The 21,321-nt window shown below is 36.3% G+C and overlaps 2 protein-coding genes across 3 annotated transcripts in view; one reads left to right on the top strand and one right to left on the bottom strand.

The window, feature by feature from the left end:
- Positions 1-766: 766 nt before the first annotated feature.
- Positions 767-18,786, bottom strand: FAM76B (family with sequence similarity 76 member B). 2 transcript variants are annotated; one of them, XM_082845747.1, is made up of 11 exons: positions 18,694-18,786; positions 17,800-17,864; positions 16,854-16,908; positions 15,647-15,802; positions 13,654-13,853; positions 10,452-10,499; positions 10,182-10,262; positions 9,404-9,539; positions 6,555-6,656; positions 3,781-3,909; positions 1,750-1,855 (listed from the first exon to the last, which is right to left on the bottom strand). In XM_082845747.1, exons 1-10 carry the CDS (start codon positions 18,778-18,780, stop codon positions 3,823-3,825), a joined length of 1,017 nt encoding a protein of 338 aa, XP_082701873.1. In that variant the 5' UTR covers positions 18,781-18,786; the 3' UTR covers positions 1,750-1,855; positions 3,781-3,822. The 2 variants fall into 2 exon arrangements, with proteins under 2 accessions (XP_082701872.1, XP_082701873.1); XM_082845746.1 differs by lacking the exon at positions 3,781-3,909 and having other exon boundaries at positions 767-1,855.
- Positions 18,787-19,820: 1,034 nt separating this feature from the next.
- The window catches only part of CEP57 (centrosomal protein 57), a 52,652-nt gene continuing 51,151 nt past the window's right edge, over positions 19,821-21,321 (top strand). The window contains exon 1 of the mRNA XM_082845205.1: positions 19,821-20,026. Coding sequence (XP_082701331.1) covers positions 19,982-20,026 — 45 coding nt within the window. The 5' untranslated portion in view covers positions 19,821-19,981. The remainder of the gene's footprint in view (positions 20,027-21,321) is intronic.

Below are 21,321 nucleotides of genomic sequence, written 5' to 3'. Positions count from 1 at the left end.
TGGTTTAATTCTTTCAAGTCTGACTGATTCAATATTTTACTATCACTTGAAAATTACCCTAGGTATATGTTTTCAAATTGGACAAAGAATTATTTGAAATCTGTTTATAATGAATCACTATAGGAATAATCTACTGAAACATGAATCATGTTAAAAACAATTATTACAATCATCCTGTGTTCTGCGGAAAGAGGATCTTTGATAGGACATTCATAATCAATGCTTCAAGACTGATAAATTTAATAACAGTTTACTTGAAACAAATTTACTTTGCCCATAAATTCCTAAGAGAAGGAGCCTTCTACTCTATACAGTATATCTAGCAATGCTTGACGCTTTAAAATTGAACTGAAACTCTGAACAGGCATTTACTAAGTAGGAGATCAATTCTATTACAGGCTGAAAACCACTGGATTAGAACACAATTAGTCAATAACTTCTCCTAACCTATCCCACCCTACCTTAACCTTTTATAGACAATTTTAAAGACTCTGATATAATTTTCTTATAAATAGTGCCTGAATCTTGCAGTAGATTCTAATTTATTTAAAGATAATCAAAGATTGATTTAAAAGATATTTTTTTCCAGATTTGCTTTAACTTACAAATTAAGTATGGTGTACATAAATATTAACTTAGATAACCACATATTATAGGGAAAGCAGATATATGGACCACTGCAGAAAAATTATTAATTTTTAAAAATTTTAATAAAAGAAAAATAAAACATGTAACACAAAATATGAACATGAAGCCATATGACATAAAAAATAAAATTATTCTATCGGAAGTGATTTAAAATTAAATCTTTTGGGAAGTATTTTGACATAATTCAATGAATTCAATGACCAACAGCTTCCCATATCACACAGAAACAAAGCACAAAATTATCTAAAGTCTAGATGCATTATCAGTTCTTAATGCAACCTCAAACATTTTACTAGCAACGTTGATTTCCTTTTGAAATAGGCTTCTGTACATATGCATTTATATACAAACATTTATTAAACATGATTTTAAAACAAACTGTATGTACAAAAGATCAGCATTCCTATAAATAAAAACATTAGGTGGCAAAAAGGCACTTGTAAGTAAAAATCTACAGTAGTTTTTACAAAACAAACACATTTACCTTGGATACTGTACAATAAACATTAATTCCTATACCAATAATGAAAATACTAGTTTACTAACTAATGGTAACGATGTAACTTTAAAAAACATATTTACATATACTCTGAAGTCCATTTAATAAAAGCACCATGATTCTCTCCTAAAGTCATGTTCATGAAAAGTAAAAACACAATTACCAAAAAACCAGTGTTCACAATTTTTCTTGTTTAAAAGTTTTTGTATTTCTAAATTGAAAACTGTTTATATGAAATTAGCATAGTGTAAGACAAAAAACAAAACAAAAAGCCCTGCTGCTCTGACTTCTGAAAACCATACCTACTCTATTATTGCATGTTGTATTTTATAAAGAGCACTACTCATGCACTCCCTTACAACTGTTTAATACTATTGCTGGCAAAAAAGTTCCTGGATATCAAATAATTAAAAAGTTGCTTCAAACCAGTTGAAGTTTTATTTGAATGTTATACAACTTAAAAAATGCTGTATATCAGTTACAAAAGTGAATAGGAAACATGCCAATTTATTTGGTGTGCAAAAATATTTTTCCACTACACAGAATTTAAGGGCTTCACAGAATTTTTTTCCAATTTTACATTTTCAGCAGAAACACTAATGAATAACCAACCACTTCTCAAGGGGATGTTAATATGCTTCCACTTTTGTCAAACTTTTTACCCTTTGACAATGCTGCAACCTGTTTGAGTAGTTCTCTGTTTTTGGCCTGTGGAAGACAAAAACATTTATGATTAAAAATGTTTCAAACATTAAGTTATGCTGAAGAATACTATTTCAAATATTTTACTGAAACACTAACAGAATAAATGAAAGAGTTGATATATTTAGGTTCATCTCTTTAATGTTGGATATGTAGAAGGAAAATGCTAGATTCGTTTATCAGCCCCCTTTGTAATGGCAATATTAAAGTAATTGTTGTCCAAAGATATAATTGGTTACACCAAAGGCAACTTAAAGTGAATCCCTTTAAAAGAGGGTCAAAATTTTAAATAGGGGAAAAATATTTTTGTTTTATCTGAAAAACATGAAACAAAAACTATGAATATAAGTACTGTTATATGATTAATAAGATCAAATAAGTGATAATTTGAGAGGGCTATTTTCAGACAAACTCTACAAAGTCTTTCATTTTGATGTTTACCTATTTATAGAGCAAGCAAGAGGTCCTTTTTGCAAAAATATTCAGACTTTGTCACTTTCCCAAAGGGACTACTCTCTTAATGATATTCAAAAGAAAACTTTTTGAAGCACCCATCACAACCACCCTTTCTGGTCTTTTTGTTGTTGTTGTTGTTCCTTTAATTGGCATACAGTTATTTGGTATTGGCTTTGATATAATTTGAGCAGTTACACATCATCACTATTTTCATTTTCACGGAAGGCTGAAATTTCTTTTCAAAGATTCAAGATTTCATTTTGCCATCAATCTGAACTGAATTTGCAAGTCATTCAAATGTTCCATCCACCACTGACAACACACTATCCTCAAGCTAATGTGCTATGACAGTCACTAGTGCTTAGTGAGGAGGAAGGTACAAATGGGGGCCTTCAGTGAATATTTTCAAATTTTGACTACATCCATCTCCCTGTGTAATCTCTTAACTGTGGCAATGTAGATAATAAAGGACCCTCCATATATACAAATATGTTAATGCACAAATGCTTTTGGAGTTTTTGAGCCAAAACAGGGAGAATGTTGACAACAGTCTGGAATCTGAGAACTGACAAAATTTCAGAAGATATCCTCTGGTTTACGTTTGAAAACCATTTTCCTGCACAGGTCTCAAGATTTTTTATTATCTACACTTTTTTAACCTCAGTGCTTTATCTTCTACTCTAATTTTAGCCTTTGTATGGCACTCTGCCTTTTCAGTATACCATCTTAAAGCAGTTTCATAGAATATAAACCTTTCCCAGGCTTTGTACGTCCCAACCCTCCCCAACCCTTCACCAATCAAATTCTCCCTAATTAATACCCATGACCTCCAAAATGCAAATATCCTAGCTATCTTACATTTGCAAGTCAAATCATTTTTTAATGTTCGACTGTATGATTAATAGCATTTCTCTATTCCACGATTATTAAATAATTAAGGTGGTAATTAAGGGCTTCAATTTCAAATTCAATTTCAAATTTGGAAAATCATCAAGAATTTAAAAGGATTTTTATTTTCCCTTTAAAAAGAAATAGTTTGAGAAACTCAGACGACAAATCAGTGAGAATGCCTGGCAGTTAGTGGAAGTCAAGTGCACGCAACCATTATCAATTGGTGTATTACTCAGCTGACCAGTCCTAGTAAACATGGTAGTTATAAGTTGTTTTCTTTTCATTGTTTGCTACATATTATTCAATATATAACTATAATAGACTCACTGGTTAAAAAAAGGAATCTTAAGAAACAGAAATTTTAAAATACAAATTAATGAAGGGCATAAAAAAAGGAAAATGTCTGCAAACTTGCCTCAAAGAGATCTCTGTCAGATTTGTTATACAAAAGTGTTTACACTGACATAGCAAATCATTAAAGAGTTAATTTTCAAACTATCTTTTCTCATTCATCAAGAAAAAAACAAAAAAATCAATGAGTTTATAATTTTCATATTCTAAGTATGAAATACAAGAACTCAAACCTTAGGTATTGAAAGAAGTTTTTCCTTTTAATTCTTTAGCAGCTAATTTTCAATCTGCATGTATATATTCAGTCTCCTAATCACGTCACTAGTAAATTTATTTGCTGATAAATTATGTAAGAAAAAAGCCTTTAAGAAAAATAAACAGTAAGTCAGTTGTTAAATGGGGACAAGTCCAAATCTGTCTTATTTTGGTATATTTAAAATATATTTTATAGAAATATTTAACATATATGCATTAAAATTTTTTATCCTAATATTACTTCTTTATTATGCACCATGCAAAAATCAATTATTTAAGAACTCTTAAGCAAGTTAAGTTAAAAATGTTTAGAAATGCTGGCCTCAAGAAAAGAATATGTCGATTACGAATCACACAGATCCTGCTTTGAATCCTGGCTCTGCCACTTATCTGCTATGTAACTTGGGAGTCTACTTTCTCATATGTAAAACAGAAACTTCACCATCTACCTCAACAGGAGTTGAAAGAACTAATCAAATATACAAAACACTTAGCCTAACACAGTGGCTGGTATATGGTAGGCACTCAAATGTTAATTCCCCTTCCCCTTTTATCAACTTACCTCCTAAATGAAGGTATACTTTTTATTTGGCTTTCTTGATACTTTAGACAATTTGGTTTTTGTTTGGTTGGTTGGGATTTGTTGTGGGGTTTTTGTCTTTTTGTTTTCGGTATTTTGGACAATTTTTTTCTTGTGATGCTCAGTGCTTATTTTTCAAGTTTGGTAGTTTCAAATGTTTTGAGAGTTATTAGAACAAGATAAATTTTCTGCTTCAGCATTCAGTTTCTTATGACAAAAAGAAAAACAGTTCACTATGTTTACTCACTTAGGTGGAGAACCTTACTAGTACATGGTTGCTAAAGGGAGTGGGGTTAAAAGAGGATATGTAACTGTGACAGAATGTCACCAGTAATAATACACATGATAAAGGGAAGTGGCCTCACAATAAGGATGAAGTAGAAAACCTGAGTAAGCTGAGGTGGGAGTCAGTGCAGAACAGGAGAAAAGTATAGTTAAATCTGAGTCAGAAGATATAGGTTTCTATGTCACTTCTGACTCTGTGACCACAGCTTCATCTGGATACCACATAACTTAAAGTTACTGTAGGGAGCAAATAAGAGAGCCTATGTAAAATTATGTTGAAAATGTATACTTCTATATAATTATTAGTTATTATTAAATTATATGAAACTTCAGCTACCAACCAGGAAGAGGTAGCCTTAAGATACCAATCAGGCTAAGATGTCAAAGAGAGGTTCCCTTGTGCTTACAACTACAAAAGGAAACAACAAATTGCTCTTTTGAACAGTGAGAAGTACTAAGTTTTATCATAGTTAAGTACTGCTCACAGGTTTTCTGTCATGTCATTCTGGATTTATTCATGTCTTGGCTAAATCACATTAAACCAGAGATCACCATGCAGAAGATTTTGTTTCCAGTAATCATTCAGCACTAATAACTGAATGAGTAAAATAACATAAAACTACTGCTTGCTGGTGGATGAGAAACAATAATGTATAAGAAGCCTAATATATAAAATGGGCAATCTCTCAGAACAGAGGGCAGATGGGCATTTCCATAAATCGTCACTCATTCAACAAACTATTTGAATTCCTACTATGTGTCAGGTTCTACGAAAGTTTCTCTTCAGAATTCTCTGTAATAGTAAGATCAGCATTACGACTAGGCAATCTCTACCTTGAATTTCAACAGGTTCCTAAATCCACTTTACAATCTTACTCAATTTAAGCTATTTTCAAAGTATGAAGAACACAAAACCAAAAGATAGGAAATAGCAAATATCCCTTGATATTACAGTTAAAAAAACAAAAAAAACAAAAGCAGGGCAATATTAATTCCTTCCTTCCCAAGCTACACTCTCCCATCAAGAGCCTAAAGTCTGTGTGCTGCCATCTTCTATGCTTTTAAGACTTAATTCTACAAATGTCAGAATGTATAAATCGATAAAACATATGATTAACTTAGTGTAGTCTGATTTCTAAATTTATGAAACCTAGGTGAAAAAAGGCTTAAATAAGGGAATAACCTAAATCTCTGTTTGATGCTCTCCATCTCTGCATTCCAGACCTCAGAAACCACCCTCGTCACTGTGGTGACTCTCGGCATCACCATTCAGTTGTTTTGTATATGGACACCTTACTGAGTATCCTCTGCAGTACTCCGAGGAGGTTGGCCTACATCCTTAGAGGCTCCCTGCTGTGGATACAGCAGAACCCTATTTGGCACTTTAAAAATCACAGTACGGAGGTTAAAGTGCACTCTTTGGCCTTGCATCTCTGCATGCAGCATGAATTTCCTCCACTCGAGGTCCCATAAATTGGTTTTGTAGCCCCACCTCTCCTCCCGTTATCTGGGAGGAAACAGGAAGAATAACTACATAATGTACTGAAGACCTTACTTTCACCTTAGTTTCATGAATCTGATTTTTAATTTTTTGCTTTTCACCTGAGGATCAACTGAACATACTTCAGTGATATCCTCCTCTGAGAACCCCATTTGAACTTTAGGCAAAAGGTTTCAGAATTAATCTACTGAATCCCCTTATCAAGTGATTTCAGGCAATAACTTCTAATGGGAGCAGGATTACAAGGTATTTTAAGTCAAAATCAAAGCTGAAAATGCTCTAGATATGCATAAAGTAGGGATACCAATACCAGTCTAAGAGAAAGAATACTATTAACCAAGTTTACCCCTCCTTGCCTAACAGTTTACAAAAATAATCTCATTTACCTGGAGTTGTTCCACAGTTTCTTTGTGAGCTTTTTCCATACTGTTCATCTTTGTTCTCAAGTTTGACTCTTGGTACTGAAAGTCTGCCTTAAGTTCAGTTAACTGAAAGATTAAAGAAAAAAAATACATAAATATATATATATATATGTATATACATGTATATATATATATATGCATATGCACAAACACATCGTTAAATATTTTTCACAATAAACTCACAATTCATTATAAAAGTGGAGAAGGTTAACAGCAGTTCACTGAGTTTTGTAACTTATCTCGAATTTGTTTTGAGAAATGATGAATTCTATCTAATTTACTACTTTAACATTAATACAATTTTAATGTTAAGATAATATTGAAACATCAGTATAACTTTTAAGAAGTTGTCTTTTTTTTTTCTTTTTAAAGGTGGTTTCACTGGACACAGTTTGGCAACTGGTATGCCAACAGAAAAGCTTAATGGTTAATACCTTGGAAAATGCTTCAGTTAAAACATACTTCACATTATATATAAACAAAGTAAACAGTAAAACTGGTTTCAGGTTACAAGTCTTTCAATGAAAAAAGAAAAAAGTTTCACACTGGGCAAGTACATAAAGGAACAGTCTTATCAACCAAAAGCTATGTTGCTTTTATTTTAAAATTTATGTGCAGAATTCCATATCCAATACCACTTAAGATTTGAGGTAAAAATGGAGAACAAAGAACAGAAATACAACTAACACAGAATAAGAAAGGAAAGGGGGTTACTTTAAAATTTGGGCTAAATTAGGCAACGTAAGAAAAAAGATGGTGATTTGAGGAAGGAAAGACAGCTATATGACAATTTTTTTCATAAATATAAATGACATACATAAAGATACAAAATCTCATGACTTCATACTAAAAAATAAGTTGGTATTATATAATTTCAACATAAGAACCAGGCAGAAGAAAGCTTCTGGTTATTTTTAATTGGTTTTCATTATGTAAGCTTTAAAGGTTTGCACGTTCTTTTCTGTAATTACTCGGTAGCCAGTAAACAAAGAAGTACACCAAAAAGAGAGAAAGGAAGTCACAGTGCCCTATATTCTGATTTTCTGAATAAAAGCTCTCGCTTTTTGTCCAGTTCAAAGAATAACTGAATCCTGCTTTCTACATTACAAAGGAATTCCTTTTCTGAAATGTCAGTTCACATCAGATAAGCTATGATATTTTCATCACTACACTGTGAGTTGCCTCCAGATTATGAATTTCTGGAAGATAAGAATCATGTCTTATTTCACCTTTTTATCCTCATGATCTAGTACATCGCTGGCTCTAGAAGTCACTGAATAAAGTGAAATAAATTCTAGAAAATAACGTGGTTGTCTTACATTTACATTATTTTAAAAAGCTGTAAGTATGTAGCTATTTTAGGCTTACAATTATTTTCCTCATAGTACTGCTAATTTCCATCTCCATTAGTGTTTAAGAAAAAAGGAACACTAACAAAACCAGAAAACTTTTCATTAACTGCACTAACATAGAATAGTGATACTTGAAGAAAAAAAAACATCTAAAAAAGCCAAAATTCCACAATTCATTACTATGTAGTTTTGGAATCATTGCTATTTTATAGTAAGCTTCCCATTTTATTCAACTTTTATCTAGGTTAGTACAGATAGACCTGTCTTTGTATAACAGAAATGTTTCTAATATTTTGTGTGTAAAACAAATTTCCATTAAAGCTAATTTAAAATATTCTGTTGTTAAGCAAAAAGAACCATAAAAAATAAAATACTCCTAACTATCCTATTGTTGTCTATGTCAATCCTAAATTTCATTTATCGAATTTGCTTAAGGTAAGGTACAAATGTATTAAAATAAATTTAAATCCATTAATCATCAAGGTGTGGGAAAATGTAACATAAAAGTTACATTTTTACATGAAAGCCAGAAGTAAAAGCCAACTCAGACTCAAGCACTACTATGGAATCTCAGAGATAGCTACATACTACATATTCATAATCACAACTTGTTGATAATTTTAAAAGAACGTTTTCAATGTTTTCCTATTGCAATGATATGTTTGAAATAGGTCAAGCCAGACAGTCTAGGATCATAAAGCAAGTACAGAAGTAGGTTCTACCCTCAAAGACGACCAAACCCCAGTAATAGCAGCTATGAGCACTTATACATGCCAGAAGCTGTAAGTAAACACTTAACATTCTCATTTAATCACAACCATCTTCCCATGAGATGGTGTTAATATTCTCATTTTTAAAATGAGAAAACTGAGGCCCAAACAGGTAAAATTCTGCTCAAGTGCACACAGAAAGTATTAGAACTTTTCACTAAACAGACAACATATTCGATATTCCTCTTTATCTAACTGATAAAGTCCCAATAAGTACACTTACTTCCTATCTTAGATACCTATTGTTAATCATTACCACATAGGAAATTCCCACAGCATTAATTTTCTCCACTTATTTGATCTTGCTTGAAATAAATATATAATTGGTATATTAGACTATATTCAATTACTTTCTTATACCAAAAGAATTGACATAATATCCCATTTACATCTCTTTTTCAAATTAAGACATTAGATCTAATTTTAGATTACAGGCTTACTGAAAACTAATGTTCAGAAATTATTAGAATTCTAATCAGCTCTCAATTGATTCTTAGAACTAAAATTCTGAAGTACCACTTTTACATATCATAATTAGATGGCCTACGTTCCACTTTGGGCTTCTGTGTCTTATAAGAATCATGTACCACAAACATGATCAAGTTATTGAAGAAAGTCTAACAAAATTTGCAATTATCAAGCAAGAGTCAAGATGTAAACCTTACCAGGCTTCAGTGAACCATGTACTTACCTTTTTATCTTTTTCTAAAATGGTCTGGTCTCTCTGTTGTAAGAGACGTTTAAGTGACATCACTTCTTCTTTCAGTTGACTTATAAGGACAAAATTGTCTGTTCCCCCACTATCTGCTGACTGATTTATAGAGCTACTAAAAAGAAAAGAGTAAAACACAGTTAAATGAAGTAGAAGGAAAATTAGCAGGTGTTCAAATTGCATAAATTAGACAATTCCACAAACATCCTTAAGGCTAATGCAAAAAAATATGTACCTGACAGAAATGGATGCAACTGGCAAATTACCTTACTAATGGCACACATTACATACACCTGCAGAAATATAATTCAGTATTAGCTTTTAGGGGGTCAATACTTCTAGTGTAAAGCAATAGGCAGCCAATTTGTACAGTAACATCAGCAAACTTTTGGCTAATGAACTAAAACAAAGTCACTCTCAAAATACTTTAAATCTAAAAACATTTTCCAAGCAGGTCAATTTCAAATATCACAATTAGTTTTGTGTTTCACTGAAGAATAATTAAGATAATGTTCTCTATTCAGATTTTTTTTCAAAACCCAAATTTATGCCCCAAACAGAACATCATTCAGTGCCACTTTCTTATTGCTAAAATTAAGTTAAAAATTTTAACTGATTATGTTTACTCTTCTAGGTGACTCAAAGAAGTCAATGTAGAAGATACATGTTCTATTCTTTTACCTAGTAATAATTGGCAATCAGCCATAACTGTTCAACTAAGTTGAATTTTCACAGCACTAAAGGAATTCATTTTTACCTATCTCCATTAGATGGCTTAGATTCCAATTTGGGCTTTTTCTTTGGAGTTTCATTCTGAATTGCTGCAGAGGATTTATGGCTGAAACCAAACATTAATAAAAATAATTAGAGTAAAAAGGGCATAGGCATCAAATGAAAAGTTATTCTTCTTCCCCTAAAGTTTTACTGAACATCAGTTTTTTTAAAGCCTAAGTAACAAAGTTAAAGGAATATCACATCTTAAAAAATACATGTCAAAATACTTCATAAAATACGTTAACATATTTACCTCTGTTTCCACAGTCCCTGCTCTTGTTCTGGACTCAGATTGCTGATTCTGAAAAATACACAGATGATATCTAATAACATTTATTTAACCCATCAACATTTTAACAGCATTCTTCCCAATGGAATCAAATGATATATGTTTATATTCTTTTGTTCTGAGAAAGGCATATTCAACTAAGTTTTCAGCCTAAGCTAATATATATTGAATAAATCACATTCCAATAAGATAAATTCTAATCAAATGACTACCAGCCATCTTAAGTTGTTTAAGAAAGGTAAGATGATAGGGACTGGATTTTCTTTTTAATCAGGACTTTCAATAATTCAATTTAATATCATATTAAGGGTTAGGGTATATGAGCATGCAAACCACCACAACAGGGTTCTATAATGACAAAGTCTGAAAATCATCATTCTTAGGCTACCCTTACTATTTCAGACAGATGTTTTATCTTAAAGTTAAGGCCTTCCTAATAAGCCTACGTAGAAATTCCTTTGGAATAACTCAAGTTGCTCACAATAGTGTGTCAAGTTGAACCAGGAAATATCTGAGTTTTTCTTTCTTTCCTAGTTTTCCTAAGAATCTTTTCCAAAGTCTCATCTTTCATTAGGCTGTACTCTGGAGCAGTCATGCTGAAAATACTGGGAAATCTCATAGTAACTACTGATTTTACTTTTACTTATAATTACTACTACAGTACTAACTTCTTTTCCACTATGCCGCAATACTAGCAACCACTTTATAACTCACTATGAATTGTCCATACTTTTTTCCTGTACTTTCACATTGGCCAATCCTTCATTAACCTCTAGCTTATTCATTCAACAGGTGCAGAGCATCTCCTATGTACTGCACACCACGTAAACTGCTGACCCTTGAACAACATGGGGGTTTGGGGGTGCTGATCCTCTGTGCAGTTGAAAATCTGCACTTAACTTTACAGTCAGCCCTCCATACAGGAGGTTCTGCATCCACAGACTCAATCAACCACAGATCATGTAGAACTGTAGTAAATATTTAGTAAAAAAAAATTAAAAATCTGAGTATATAAGTGGATCTATGCAGTTCTAACATGTTGTTGTTCAAGGGTCCTCTGTATATACAATATAAGAGATGTTAAAAAGACCTGGGCTGTGTGACCTTTTGCAAGTTCTTAAAATCCCTGAGTCTCAGTTACCTCATCTGTCAAATGGATATAAAACATACCTTATAGGGAAAATGAGGATTAAATGAGTTACCTATGTAAAGACACTTAGTACAGTGCTAGCATACACAAAATAAAAATATGTACATATGTTTGTGTGTGTATATAAAATTTACTATTCTTTTAGCTGTAGAAGTTTTTTAACCATGTTCTTAAGAATCAGCTATAAATAACAAGCTGGGGAAACAGCAGCTGTAATTCTCTCAACCTGAGTTATTCTCTACTTGTGGCAATGAACGGCAACCTTACTGAGGAATTCAGTTGCCATTTTGTTTCTTTTACAAATTTCATTAAAAGCATTAGCAAGGTATATAATCACACATGAATTAACAGAACTATCCAGACCTCAAAATGAGAAAAATCACATTAATAATGACTTAACAGAAACAGAATCTCAGCTTTCTGAGGTGGGCTATTTCTTGCATCCATGTTAACCTGAGTTTCTTCCTACCCCCATCACTATATATCACAATATGTAAGCTCTTCATAATCATCCTTATCCAATGAACTTAAGATAGGGCTCCACAAACTGGTTGCCTACTCATCAAATACAAAATAGTATTTGCATATGTTAAATAATCAAAAGGAAAATAAAAAGTCAATCCATTCTCTTTCCCTTTACTTCTGAAACCTTAATTTCAAAAGATTAAGTTCCTGTCACAAAATTTGATCTTTATAAACATAATCTGAGTGTGTCCTTTCACATCATGCTAAAACAAATTTATCTGTAAAAGGCAAGGGAAAGGGACATTTCAGCTGAGTCTTAGGTCTGACAGTTATCATCATGGTAGTTATTTCCTCATATTTTTTCCTAAAGCAAGAAGCAAAATCAAGGAAGGTTTACATTCCTTTGTTCCTTGGGATACACTGATACAGAGACCACAAGATTTCTTCAAAGTAGCCAGATTAGAAGTCATTACACAGTCTACCACTGTTACATCCAGAAAGCACTACAACACAGTGAGACAAATGGAAAAATTGCTAGAGAAGCAAACAATCTCAGTGCCTCAATAAACCCCCATAATCTAATATGTGCTTGCCTATAATTCAGAATCAAATGTTGTTAATTAGACAGAACTACATTACATTCCACAAATATCTTCATGTGTTCCTAACTAGGGCAGGCATCAGTTTTCTGTAAATGAAACTGTTTTAACTGTCTAGAACTTTAAAAAGGCTCAGAGAAATTTGTGAAAAAAAAATAAATTCTCCTGAAAATCAGTGGGTATCATGTCCCCTTCTTCTCCATTTTAATTTTTGCGTTTATTTTGCATTTTAATATTCTTGATTTGTCCATGAAGACTAAAACTACACCTTAAAAAAACTTTACACACATAAAAGGTTAAGATACTACTACTATGTAACTTTTCTCCCTAAGGCAATTTAAAAATCAAGTAGTTGTTAATATTTGAAGAGTTCCTGTCTGTTTTTTAAAAAAAGCGAAGTACCATGTCAAAAAGATTACTTCTCACACTTTGTGAACCTTCAAGGTTTAGAATGCTTCCATCACGGTCACAAATGACAGTGTTGCAATCTGTTCTCCAAAAATACATTTCCTAGTCACTGGTTTAAATTTGTTTTAACTAAAAAAAGTTAATAGTAACTGAGGTAAATAAAATTTTTACAAGTAAAATCCTAACAATTCTTTGAACAAAAAAAAAATATTGAGGCTTTTGATAACATGAATCAATGAAGCATCAATTAACTCTGATGTACTTATATTCTGACTTCATTATATGATCATAACTTTATATTGTAAATCTCTAAAAGTCCTATCTTTATATTTATGGTAAACAACTACACTCATTATGTGTAATTCTGTACACTGAATAAAGTGGGGAACAGCCCTAGAAGCTGTCATGGTAACACACAAGAAGCTTACCATGTACAATGGAAACTAGACAAGCACATAGCTAGCGTTTACAAAAAGTTAAACACTAAAATCTGGCACTAAAATGCCAGTGAGGACTTTGGAAAACACAATTTCAAAGTACTTACTTGTGATGGCTACTGCTGTGACGATGGTGATGGTGATGATGGTGGTGATGATGTTTTGAATGATGCTGGTCTTTCTCAGTAAGAGATGAAGAAGATGAATTTGAATGTGACGATCCCAGGCTCTTCCTTTGTTCTTTTGTCTTCTGCAAAACTCTCTTGTACGATAAAGTACAGAGCCAGCATAATAACTTCCCATCAACCTTTTAAAAGAAAATGCTTATATTAGATTAAATATACGTGTAACTGGCTATAAGTGAAACCAGGTTAAGATAAACTGCTCAACTGCTGGTGTGCATGTGCGCTCTCTCTCTCTCTCTCTCTCTCTCTCTCTCACACACACACACACACACAGACTGTTGCAAAATGGAAGTAAAAGTAGACTTTTCCGAAACTTGGGGAAATGCTTATTTAGAGGATCATAAAATTAGAAAGGATGATATATGGACTTCCATTAGTTTTGAGGCATTTTTAAATTTGGAGAGGAAAACTTATTTTCTTATTACTAGAAAATAAGCATAACTTGATGATATACTTCAAAGAAACCTTATCTAAGCACTATCATAAATTCTTAAATTACTGTGTAACTACTAAAATGACAAAGTATTTCCCATGAAAGCAAAACTGTTAAAGAAAAAATGAGATTGAATGACATATAGAATCGACTCTCATTTGCAGATTTTGTATTGGCAAATTCACCACCTATTAGCTAAAATTTATGTCACCCCTAAATCAATTTGTAGCACTTTTGTGATCATACACCCACATAAACAGAAGAGCAAAAAAATGTGTGTAGCTAGACCGCAAATGTTCCCAGATGAGGTTAACATGGTGATGCTTTGCTGTCTTTCTTCAGCTCTCATACTGTAAACAAGTATCCTTTTCAGTCTACCTACTATCACGTTTTTCACATTTGTGCTTTTTATTAGTGATTTCACTGTTAAAATGGTCCCCAAAGGTAGTGCTAAAGTGATGTACAGTGTTCCTAAGCATAAGGCGACTATGATGTACTTTATGTGGAAAATACCTGTTAGATAAGATTCATTCAGGCATAGTTATAGTGCTGTTTGCTATGAGTTCAATTTAATCAATCAACAATATATATTAAGGTGTCTTTAAACAGAAACATACACAAAACAAAACAAGATTAGGTACCGATCCACTGATTACCACGTTGTGACCAGAGGCAGGGACCTATCCTGTATTGTCCGTAGGAGCAACAGTTCTATTCACTAACTCAGTGTTTGCAGCAACTTTATAGAACACAACTCTCACAGACAATGGGAGGCCAGTGTCTGCGTGTCAATGGGGAGGAAAAGAGACATCTTTCCAAAATTAAGACTAAAATTAAGTTCCTATCCTCTATTTGTTCAAATGAGAAGTGCTGGAGGAACATGTCTTACAACTAGGGTACATATATTGCTGTGGAGAAACACGGCAGAGCCCCTCAAAGAGACAGTCATCCTCCAAATCAACTGAAACTGACAGTCATCAGGAGGCCTGTGTGAATGCTCAGCAGAGAAATGTCACACACATATAGATACCTTTTAAGTCACTGTAGGTAGAGAAAAACAAACAATGGTATAAAATATGAGCCCCAAATCAAAAGGTACATGACTAACTTTGAATCATATGTGTTAAAGTGCCATCAGGTATATTTTCACACCAGCAACTTCAAGTAACCAGCAAAAAGGTAAGTAGCTGAAAAGATTTAAAAGCAGTTAGTAATTCTCCCACACCAAATACTGGATAACCAAATAGTACAGAATAGCTATCACAGAATGTTTTTTAAAGTATAGTAATCTCAACTGATCAACATGAATCTACATATCATGCCAGCAAGGAGAAAATGCACTGTTCCTGCACTTTCTTCTAACCACCTGCTTTCAGGGACCCAAAGAATACATCAAGATTCAGTAATACATTAAGTATAATAACTTCCAACTTGTTTGTGTTTTATTTAATTTCCAGATGTCATAAAATAAATAAAACATACCTTTCTTCTTCCTTCCTCCTTCCGATCAAAAGCACATTGCTGTTTGCACTGTTCACAAGTCTGAGGTGGTCCATATTTTTTTTCTGAATTTGTGCAACGCTGACACTTGGTACCAATAAATGCTGCAATTATGTTACAGTATTGACAAGGCTTAGGCTGAAAAACAGATATATATTTTCTTTGAGACATTTTAAAATACTAAAATTTTGCTGCATAAAATATACCCAGTGAACAGGACATATTTTAGGAATTAATTAAGGAAACTAATAGGCAAAAAGTTTTCTGTGAATTATGTTGCCCTATCATAGTCAAAGACATTTATTATGTTTCTATTCATTTGCTAACATTTATTTCTAGACTCATTAAACTTTTCGCTAGTTAAATAAGATCGTGAAAAATGTACTTATGACCTGCATAGTATGTTATATAATACAAAAGCTACATGTAAAGACGTTTCAATAAATGAAAACAAAGGTACACACTGACAAAAGTTTCATGTATCCAGTATTTGGGGGAGTGAATTTCTACTAACTTAATATCCTGTTAGCTTAATTACTGTATCATTTATTCAAAATACATTTAACAACTTTTCATCATATATAGGTACAGCTGATGCAAGAAATAGGTGAGTTTTCAACTAAAAAAAACTGGCACAAGCATATTCAACATAACTATAACAAACATACCTTGATTTTCTTTGATATTCAAAAGACAACTGAAGATTTTAGAATCCCTTAAGGCCAGAAATTTGACTATTCATGACTGTAATATACCAATAATAACTATAATATACATATAAGAAAAGAACTTATACTAGGATAACTTCTTGACTTTTGTGACTAAATGCCTGAACTGTGCCACTATATAAAAATTGTCAGAGGTTCTGAGGAAGAGGTAAAGTACAGTTATGCAAACTTTATAAGTAGGTTCTCTACAACCAGGAGTTTGTTTGCTATATTTGACTCCTTAAAGAATAAAATCATAACTTCCCCACTGAAATTCAATATATATAAACATGCACATAATATGACTGTTTTAAAATTTTATCTTCTCATCAGACTCTCTATATAAAGTTTCTTTCCTGAAATATTTTGGTACTTGAAATATTTAAGAACATAGCATACATATTTTTTAAAAGGTCCATATTTGTGAAAACATTAATTCACCAGCAGCAATAAAATGAGATGAAAATATAAGATATACTTACGGTGCCAAACTGCTTCACATTTTGAGCACACTTCTTACAAATCGTGTTAGTTTTGCTGAAAAGGAAATTGTATATCGATGATGAAACTTATGCAGCACGATGCTGAACTAAAGCAAGCAAAGTGTACTATTAGTAGAAGTGTACCATGTGCTTTAGTAGTACTTAAAACTTACTCTAACACAGAGTAAGAATTTTTTAAAAATGCAAACGTAAGGATCTTTTTAGGAACTTCTTAGGATCTTTTTAGGATCTTCTTAGGATCTTTTTTGCTCCCCTTAATTAAGATAAATGTTTTCATACATTTTTATTGTGTATTTTAAATGGAAACAAATCAAAAAACCCTATTGTTTTCTATCTAGTTCCAAAATCCTCACACTTGCCACTATTTATGCACAGCACCAGTGCCTATCTAACCTTCCACTGGGTGCTCTCCACTATTATGATGCTCACACCTACTTGTGAAAAAATTATTTGTTCTTCTCTTAAGCTCTTGTGCATGCACTGAGGCTCTAACAGGAATCACTCCATTAAGAAATATGTGCTGTTCTTCCACTGGCAACAAGTTACTGGATTTCACCCTTGGAAGGTAGCTGGTAACACTATAGACCTTTCCTCAGGTCCATGTCAGCATTAACGTTCTGCCATTTTTTAATAGTTTAACAGTAACAGTTTATATTTGCACTTTTTGTTAGCAAGGCTGTACATTTTCCATGCAATAATTTATTTTTTATCTCCTCAGGTATAAAGTCTAGCTGTAAAATACCCATTAATTTTTGGTCAGCATTCTCTCTCCTACCATGCAAAAAGGGCTTACAACTTAAAGCTTAGAAACTAAACCATTTAATTTTAAAAAATACTGTAACATAAATATGGGATTACAACCCTCAAGTATTCCTTACAGACAATACTTTATCTTTAACAATCAAAAACTGTTCAATATACAAACCTCTCTTGTTGAAATTCTGATCTGCAGTAAGTACATTTTACAATGGGATGCGCAATCCGACATTCCTGTAATAAGACAATATGTTAGTCATTATCTATCTCAAGGTCCCCAAAATTTCACGTTTCTGGTGGAAAATTATTACCCAACCTAGTCAAATGCCTAAAACATCAATAAAATCTGTCCCCCAACGTAGAAAATTGAATGATTTATCAAATAAGTAGCCAATTACAGCATAATTCCTTAGAGAAGGCTTATGTGTCTTTGTCTTTATTAGATGGGGGGGTACGCAACAGATAAATTAAAAAAAGCTGTCAGGGCCGATTCCAAGGACTGGTTAAATGTGAAACTACTTATTATTTTGCACCGTTGCTCACAGACAGCATCCCGGCTTTAATGGGATGGGAGGAGCTCCAAATCATAGAGCATTCTGTTCCCAAGCCAGACGCTTCGCTTTCCTGGACAGGGAAGAAGGATGCCATCAGCTTTGCGGCTTCAGGTTCCTAGCAAGAAAGTGCAAACACCGTCCTCTGCCTCCCGGTGGAAGGAGAGGACAGACTAGACAGAAAACCGAGATGAAAACATCTCCATCCCGGGGTCTCTGCGGCATAGACAGGTGGCTGCCTCACGCAGCCCCACCCCTGAGACCCCTCAACGTTGCTGGGGCCCGGCCCCCTCCTGGGTCGCTTGGAAGAGGGCAGGGTTCCGTCCTCCTCTCAGGGGCTTTCCCAGCTGATGCCCAGGTCCTCGGATAACGGGGTCTCTGAGTGAGGAGGCGAGGGCTCCAAACCCCCAAGGCGCCGGCGAAGAGAGAGGGGCTGCAGTGCAGCGGGCACCCAGCTCCCTCGGGCTATGGCCGAGGAAACCCCACCCGCCCACCACCCAGCGCCCACGGACCTTGCAAAGCTGCTGGCCCTGGGAGAGCTCCTCGAAGGGATAGCGCTGGGTACACTTGGTGCAGGCGTACAGGGCCGAGGCCGCCATCCTGCTCCTCAGTCTCCTCCTCCACCGCCGCCCGCTCCGAGGCGGGGCCCTACGGGGAACTCGGGCGCCGCCGCCGCCGCCGCTCGGGCCACGGGCTCCTCCTCCTCCTCCTCCCCCTCCCCCGCGCCCACCAGAGCCTTGACGCGAGAGACCAAGGTACTGGAGACGCAGCCGTCTCCCTCCGCCTCCACTTCCGCCCCAGCCCACCCAGTGACGCCGTCCCAGCAGCTCCCGCTTAGGCCCCGAGAGCGGCGGAGGGAGACGAAGCGGATAGTTCGCTGCGGTTTAGCTGCACGGCGACGGATCCGCTTCCTCCTCGGCCTCCCTTCCCCACCTCTGATTGGCTGGGGCGGCTACTGCGTCACTCGGTCGCTCCGCCCAACTCCTAAACCCCGCTACGCAGGGAGCGCCCACAAAGGGAGGAAGTCGCTGGCCAATAAAAGCCCGACGCTCTCAGCGCGCGAGCCGCTTTAAACTCACCCCGCCCAAAGGTCCCGGTCGCGGCTTTTCCTAGCAGCCAGTCCCAGGTTTGGGTGGAAACTTCCGAATCCAATTGGGCAGTTGTTTGCGGAGGTTTACTCTCTGCTCCTACTGTTTTTTTTTCCCTTGACTTTTATTGGACCAAATCTTTAAGCTCCCTCTCCTTCTATTTGTTATTGGTCGAAAGGTAAGTACCTCACGTGGAGAGGCGTCCCCGAGTCAAACTCACGCTCTCTCCGGCGATTAACGCAAGGGAAGTGATGGAGTGTTTTGAGCTTCGCATTCGCTTTTATTACAGTCATCCCATTCAATCGCCACTGGAGACAACACAACGCCTCGCCCACGCTTCCCCTTCGAGAATGCCCGCCCCTGTGCAGAACCCCTTCAAGAGCCGCCCGGTAGCCAGCCAGCCCAGTCCCCGCGGCGCGCTACCTTGTGACGTCACCGAGGGAAGAGGCGGATTCTCCTACCACCGGAAGACGTCTGATTTTTTGATTGGCTAGCCAGGACGTCTGTTAGGACGTGTTGCGCTTTTGGTGTGCACTCCGAGTGTGGGCGGCCCTGTGGGGGTGTGTGGCAGGGGTTTCCAGACCCGGGGCCAACATACCAGCCCCTTCCATCAGGGGTTCGGTTTAGGGTCGCCCCTGGCGGGCGGCTCTCGAATCTTGAAGAATAGCACGCGGACCCGGACCCTCCCGGGGCTGCGGAGGTCGGCAGGAAGATGGCGGCAGCGTCGGTCTCTGAGACTTCGGCTTCTCAGTTCTCGGTAAGAAGCGGTTGACGTTCGAATAGGCCCCGGGTCGGTCCTGGCGCCCCTTTGCTTTCTCTCACTCTTCAGAGCGCTCTCGGCCCAGAGTCTCACTCCATCTTGGGGAGCGGCGGGGGGCGCCTAGATCGCCCCTTGCTACCTCGGCGCCCACCGCTCCTATGTCAAGGTTGCACCCTTCCATTTAGACAGGCCGGGCCCGTCACTCCCGCCCCCCCCGCAGCCTCTTTTATCTTTCGGCCTAGCCGCCCAGGTGCCGAAAGTGGCCTGGACTCGCAGGGATGACTACCTACACCTTGGCCTGCGAGAACAGGGCTCCTGGGTCTCGTGGGTGTAACGGCCCCTCTTGGAAACTCTCCGAGACCAGGTGGGCGCTCTAGTCGGCTTAATGGGCAGCTGTTGAATTGTACGCAGTCTTGAGTGCTTCTGCTGATTCCTTTGCTTGCAGTGCCTCCCCCTCCCATCCTCCCAGTAACTTCGATCTGTGCTCATCCTACCTCGAGCGCGCGCGCTTCTCACCTCCCTCTATATTACGGTGACCTCAGTGTGTAGTAAATGCCCTTTTAGAGAGGCGACAAGGGGAGCCAATCTTAAATATTGTATTGGCCTCTACAAGAGCCACCAGCCTGTCCAGTCACTGGTATTTTGTGGAATTGGAGCGGGACCTGCCGCATTGGGAATAGATAGGCAGTAAATGTGAATGTGAAGCAGCTCAAGCTGGAGCCATTAGCTCTTCACCTAGCAAATGCTGAGTGTCTGGCGTACTTTTAGGCTCTAGGATTACACGGATGAATAGGGGAGAACCCCTGCTCTGAAGGAGCAAAGCACTGAAGAGAAACTACACGTAATTAGATTATTACACAGTACAGTTTGATAAATGCCACCCTGCTAGAATAACCTAGGCGAGAGTGATTAACAGTGCTTGGGTAGAGAAGGTGGAGCTAGCTGGGTGGTGAAGGAATCGGAAATGCTTGTCCCAGGAACAGAAAAGGAAGGAGAAAAACTCACCGCAGGCATTTTGGAATATGTGCCAAGACAAGAGGTGTTTTCAGAAAACTTGTAAAAATTTGAATTGAGCAGAGGTAGTGTGGAGGTAGAGTTCGGTTACATGAATTGTAAAAATAGGTTAAAATATGAAAAAAGAGAGATAGTGAGAGTAGAATATCAGGGTAAGGTTGTCAAAGAAGTTAACGGGGAAAAGCTTAGGGGGACAGTAAAAGCAGAGTCACCTTGGTGAAAACACACTTTTCCTCAGTTTCAGCTTTTGGTGACTGTTGTTAAAATTTGTGTTAACG

This window comes from Leucopleurus acutus (genome assembly GCF_964270905.1).
Source record: "Leucopleurus acutus genome assembly, chromosome: 8".
In the NCBI taxonomy this organism is placed as follows: domain Eukaryota; kingdom Metazoa; phylum Chordata; class Mammalia; order Artiodactyla; family Delphinidae; genus Leucopleurus; species Leucopleurus acutus.
This window is presented reverse-complemented; position numbering and strand designations above follow the sequence as displayed.

Bases quoted from the DNA above. Each gene is read 5' to 3' on its own strand.
- FAM76B (XM_082845746.1), bottom strand. From the start codon at position 18,780: ATGGCGGCCTCGGCCCTGTACGCCTGCACCAAGTGTACCCAGCGCTAT. The intron at 17,865-18,693 runs GTCCGTGGGCGC...GTCTTATTACAG, and splicing joins AGGGCCAGCAGCTTTGCAAG to GAATGTCGGATTGCGCATCC. The intron at 9,540-10,181 runs GTAAAAATGAAT...TTTTCTTTTTAG, and splicing joins AAGCCATCTAATGGAGATAG to TAGCTCTATAAATCAGTCAG.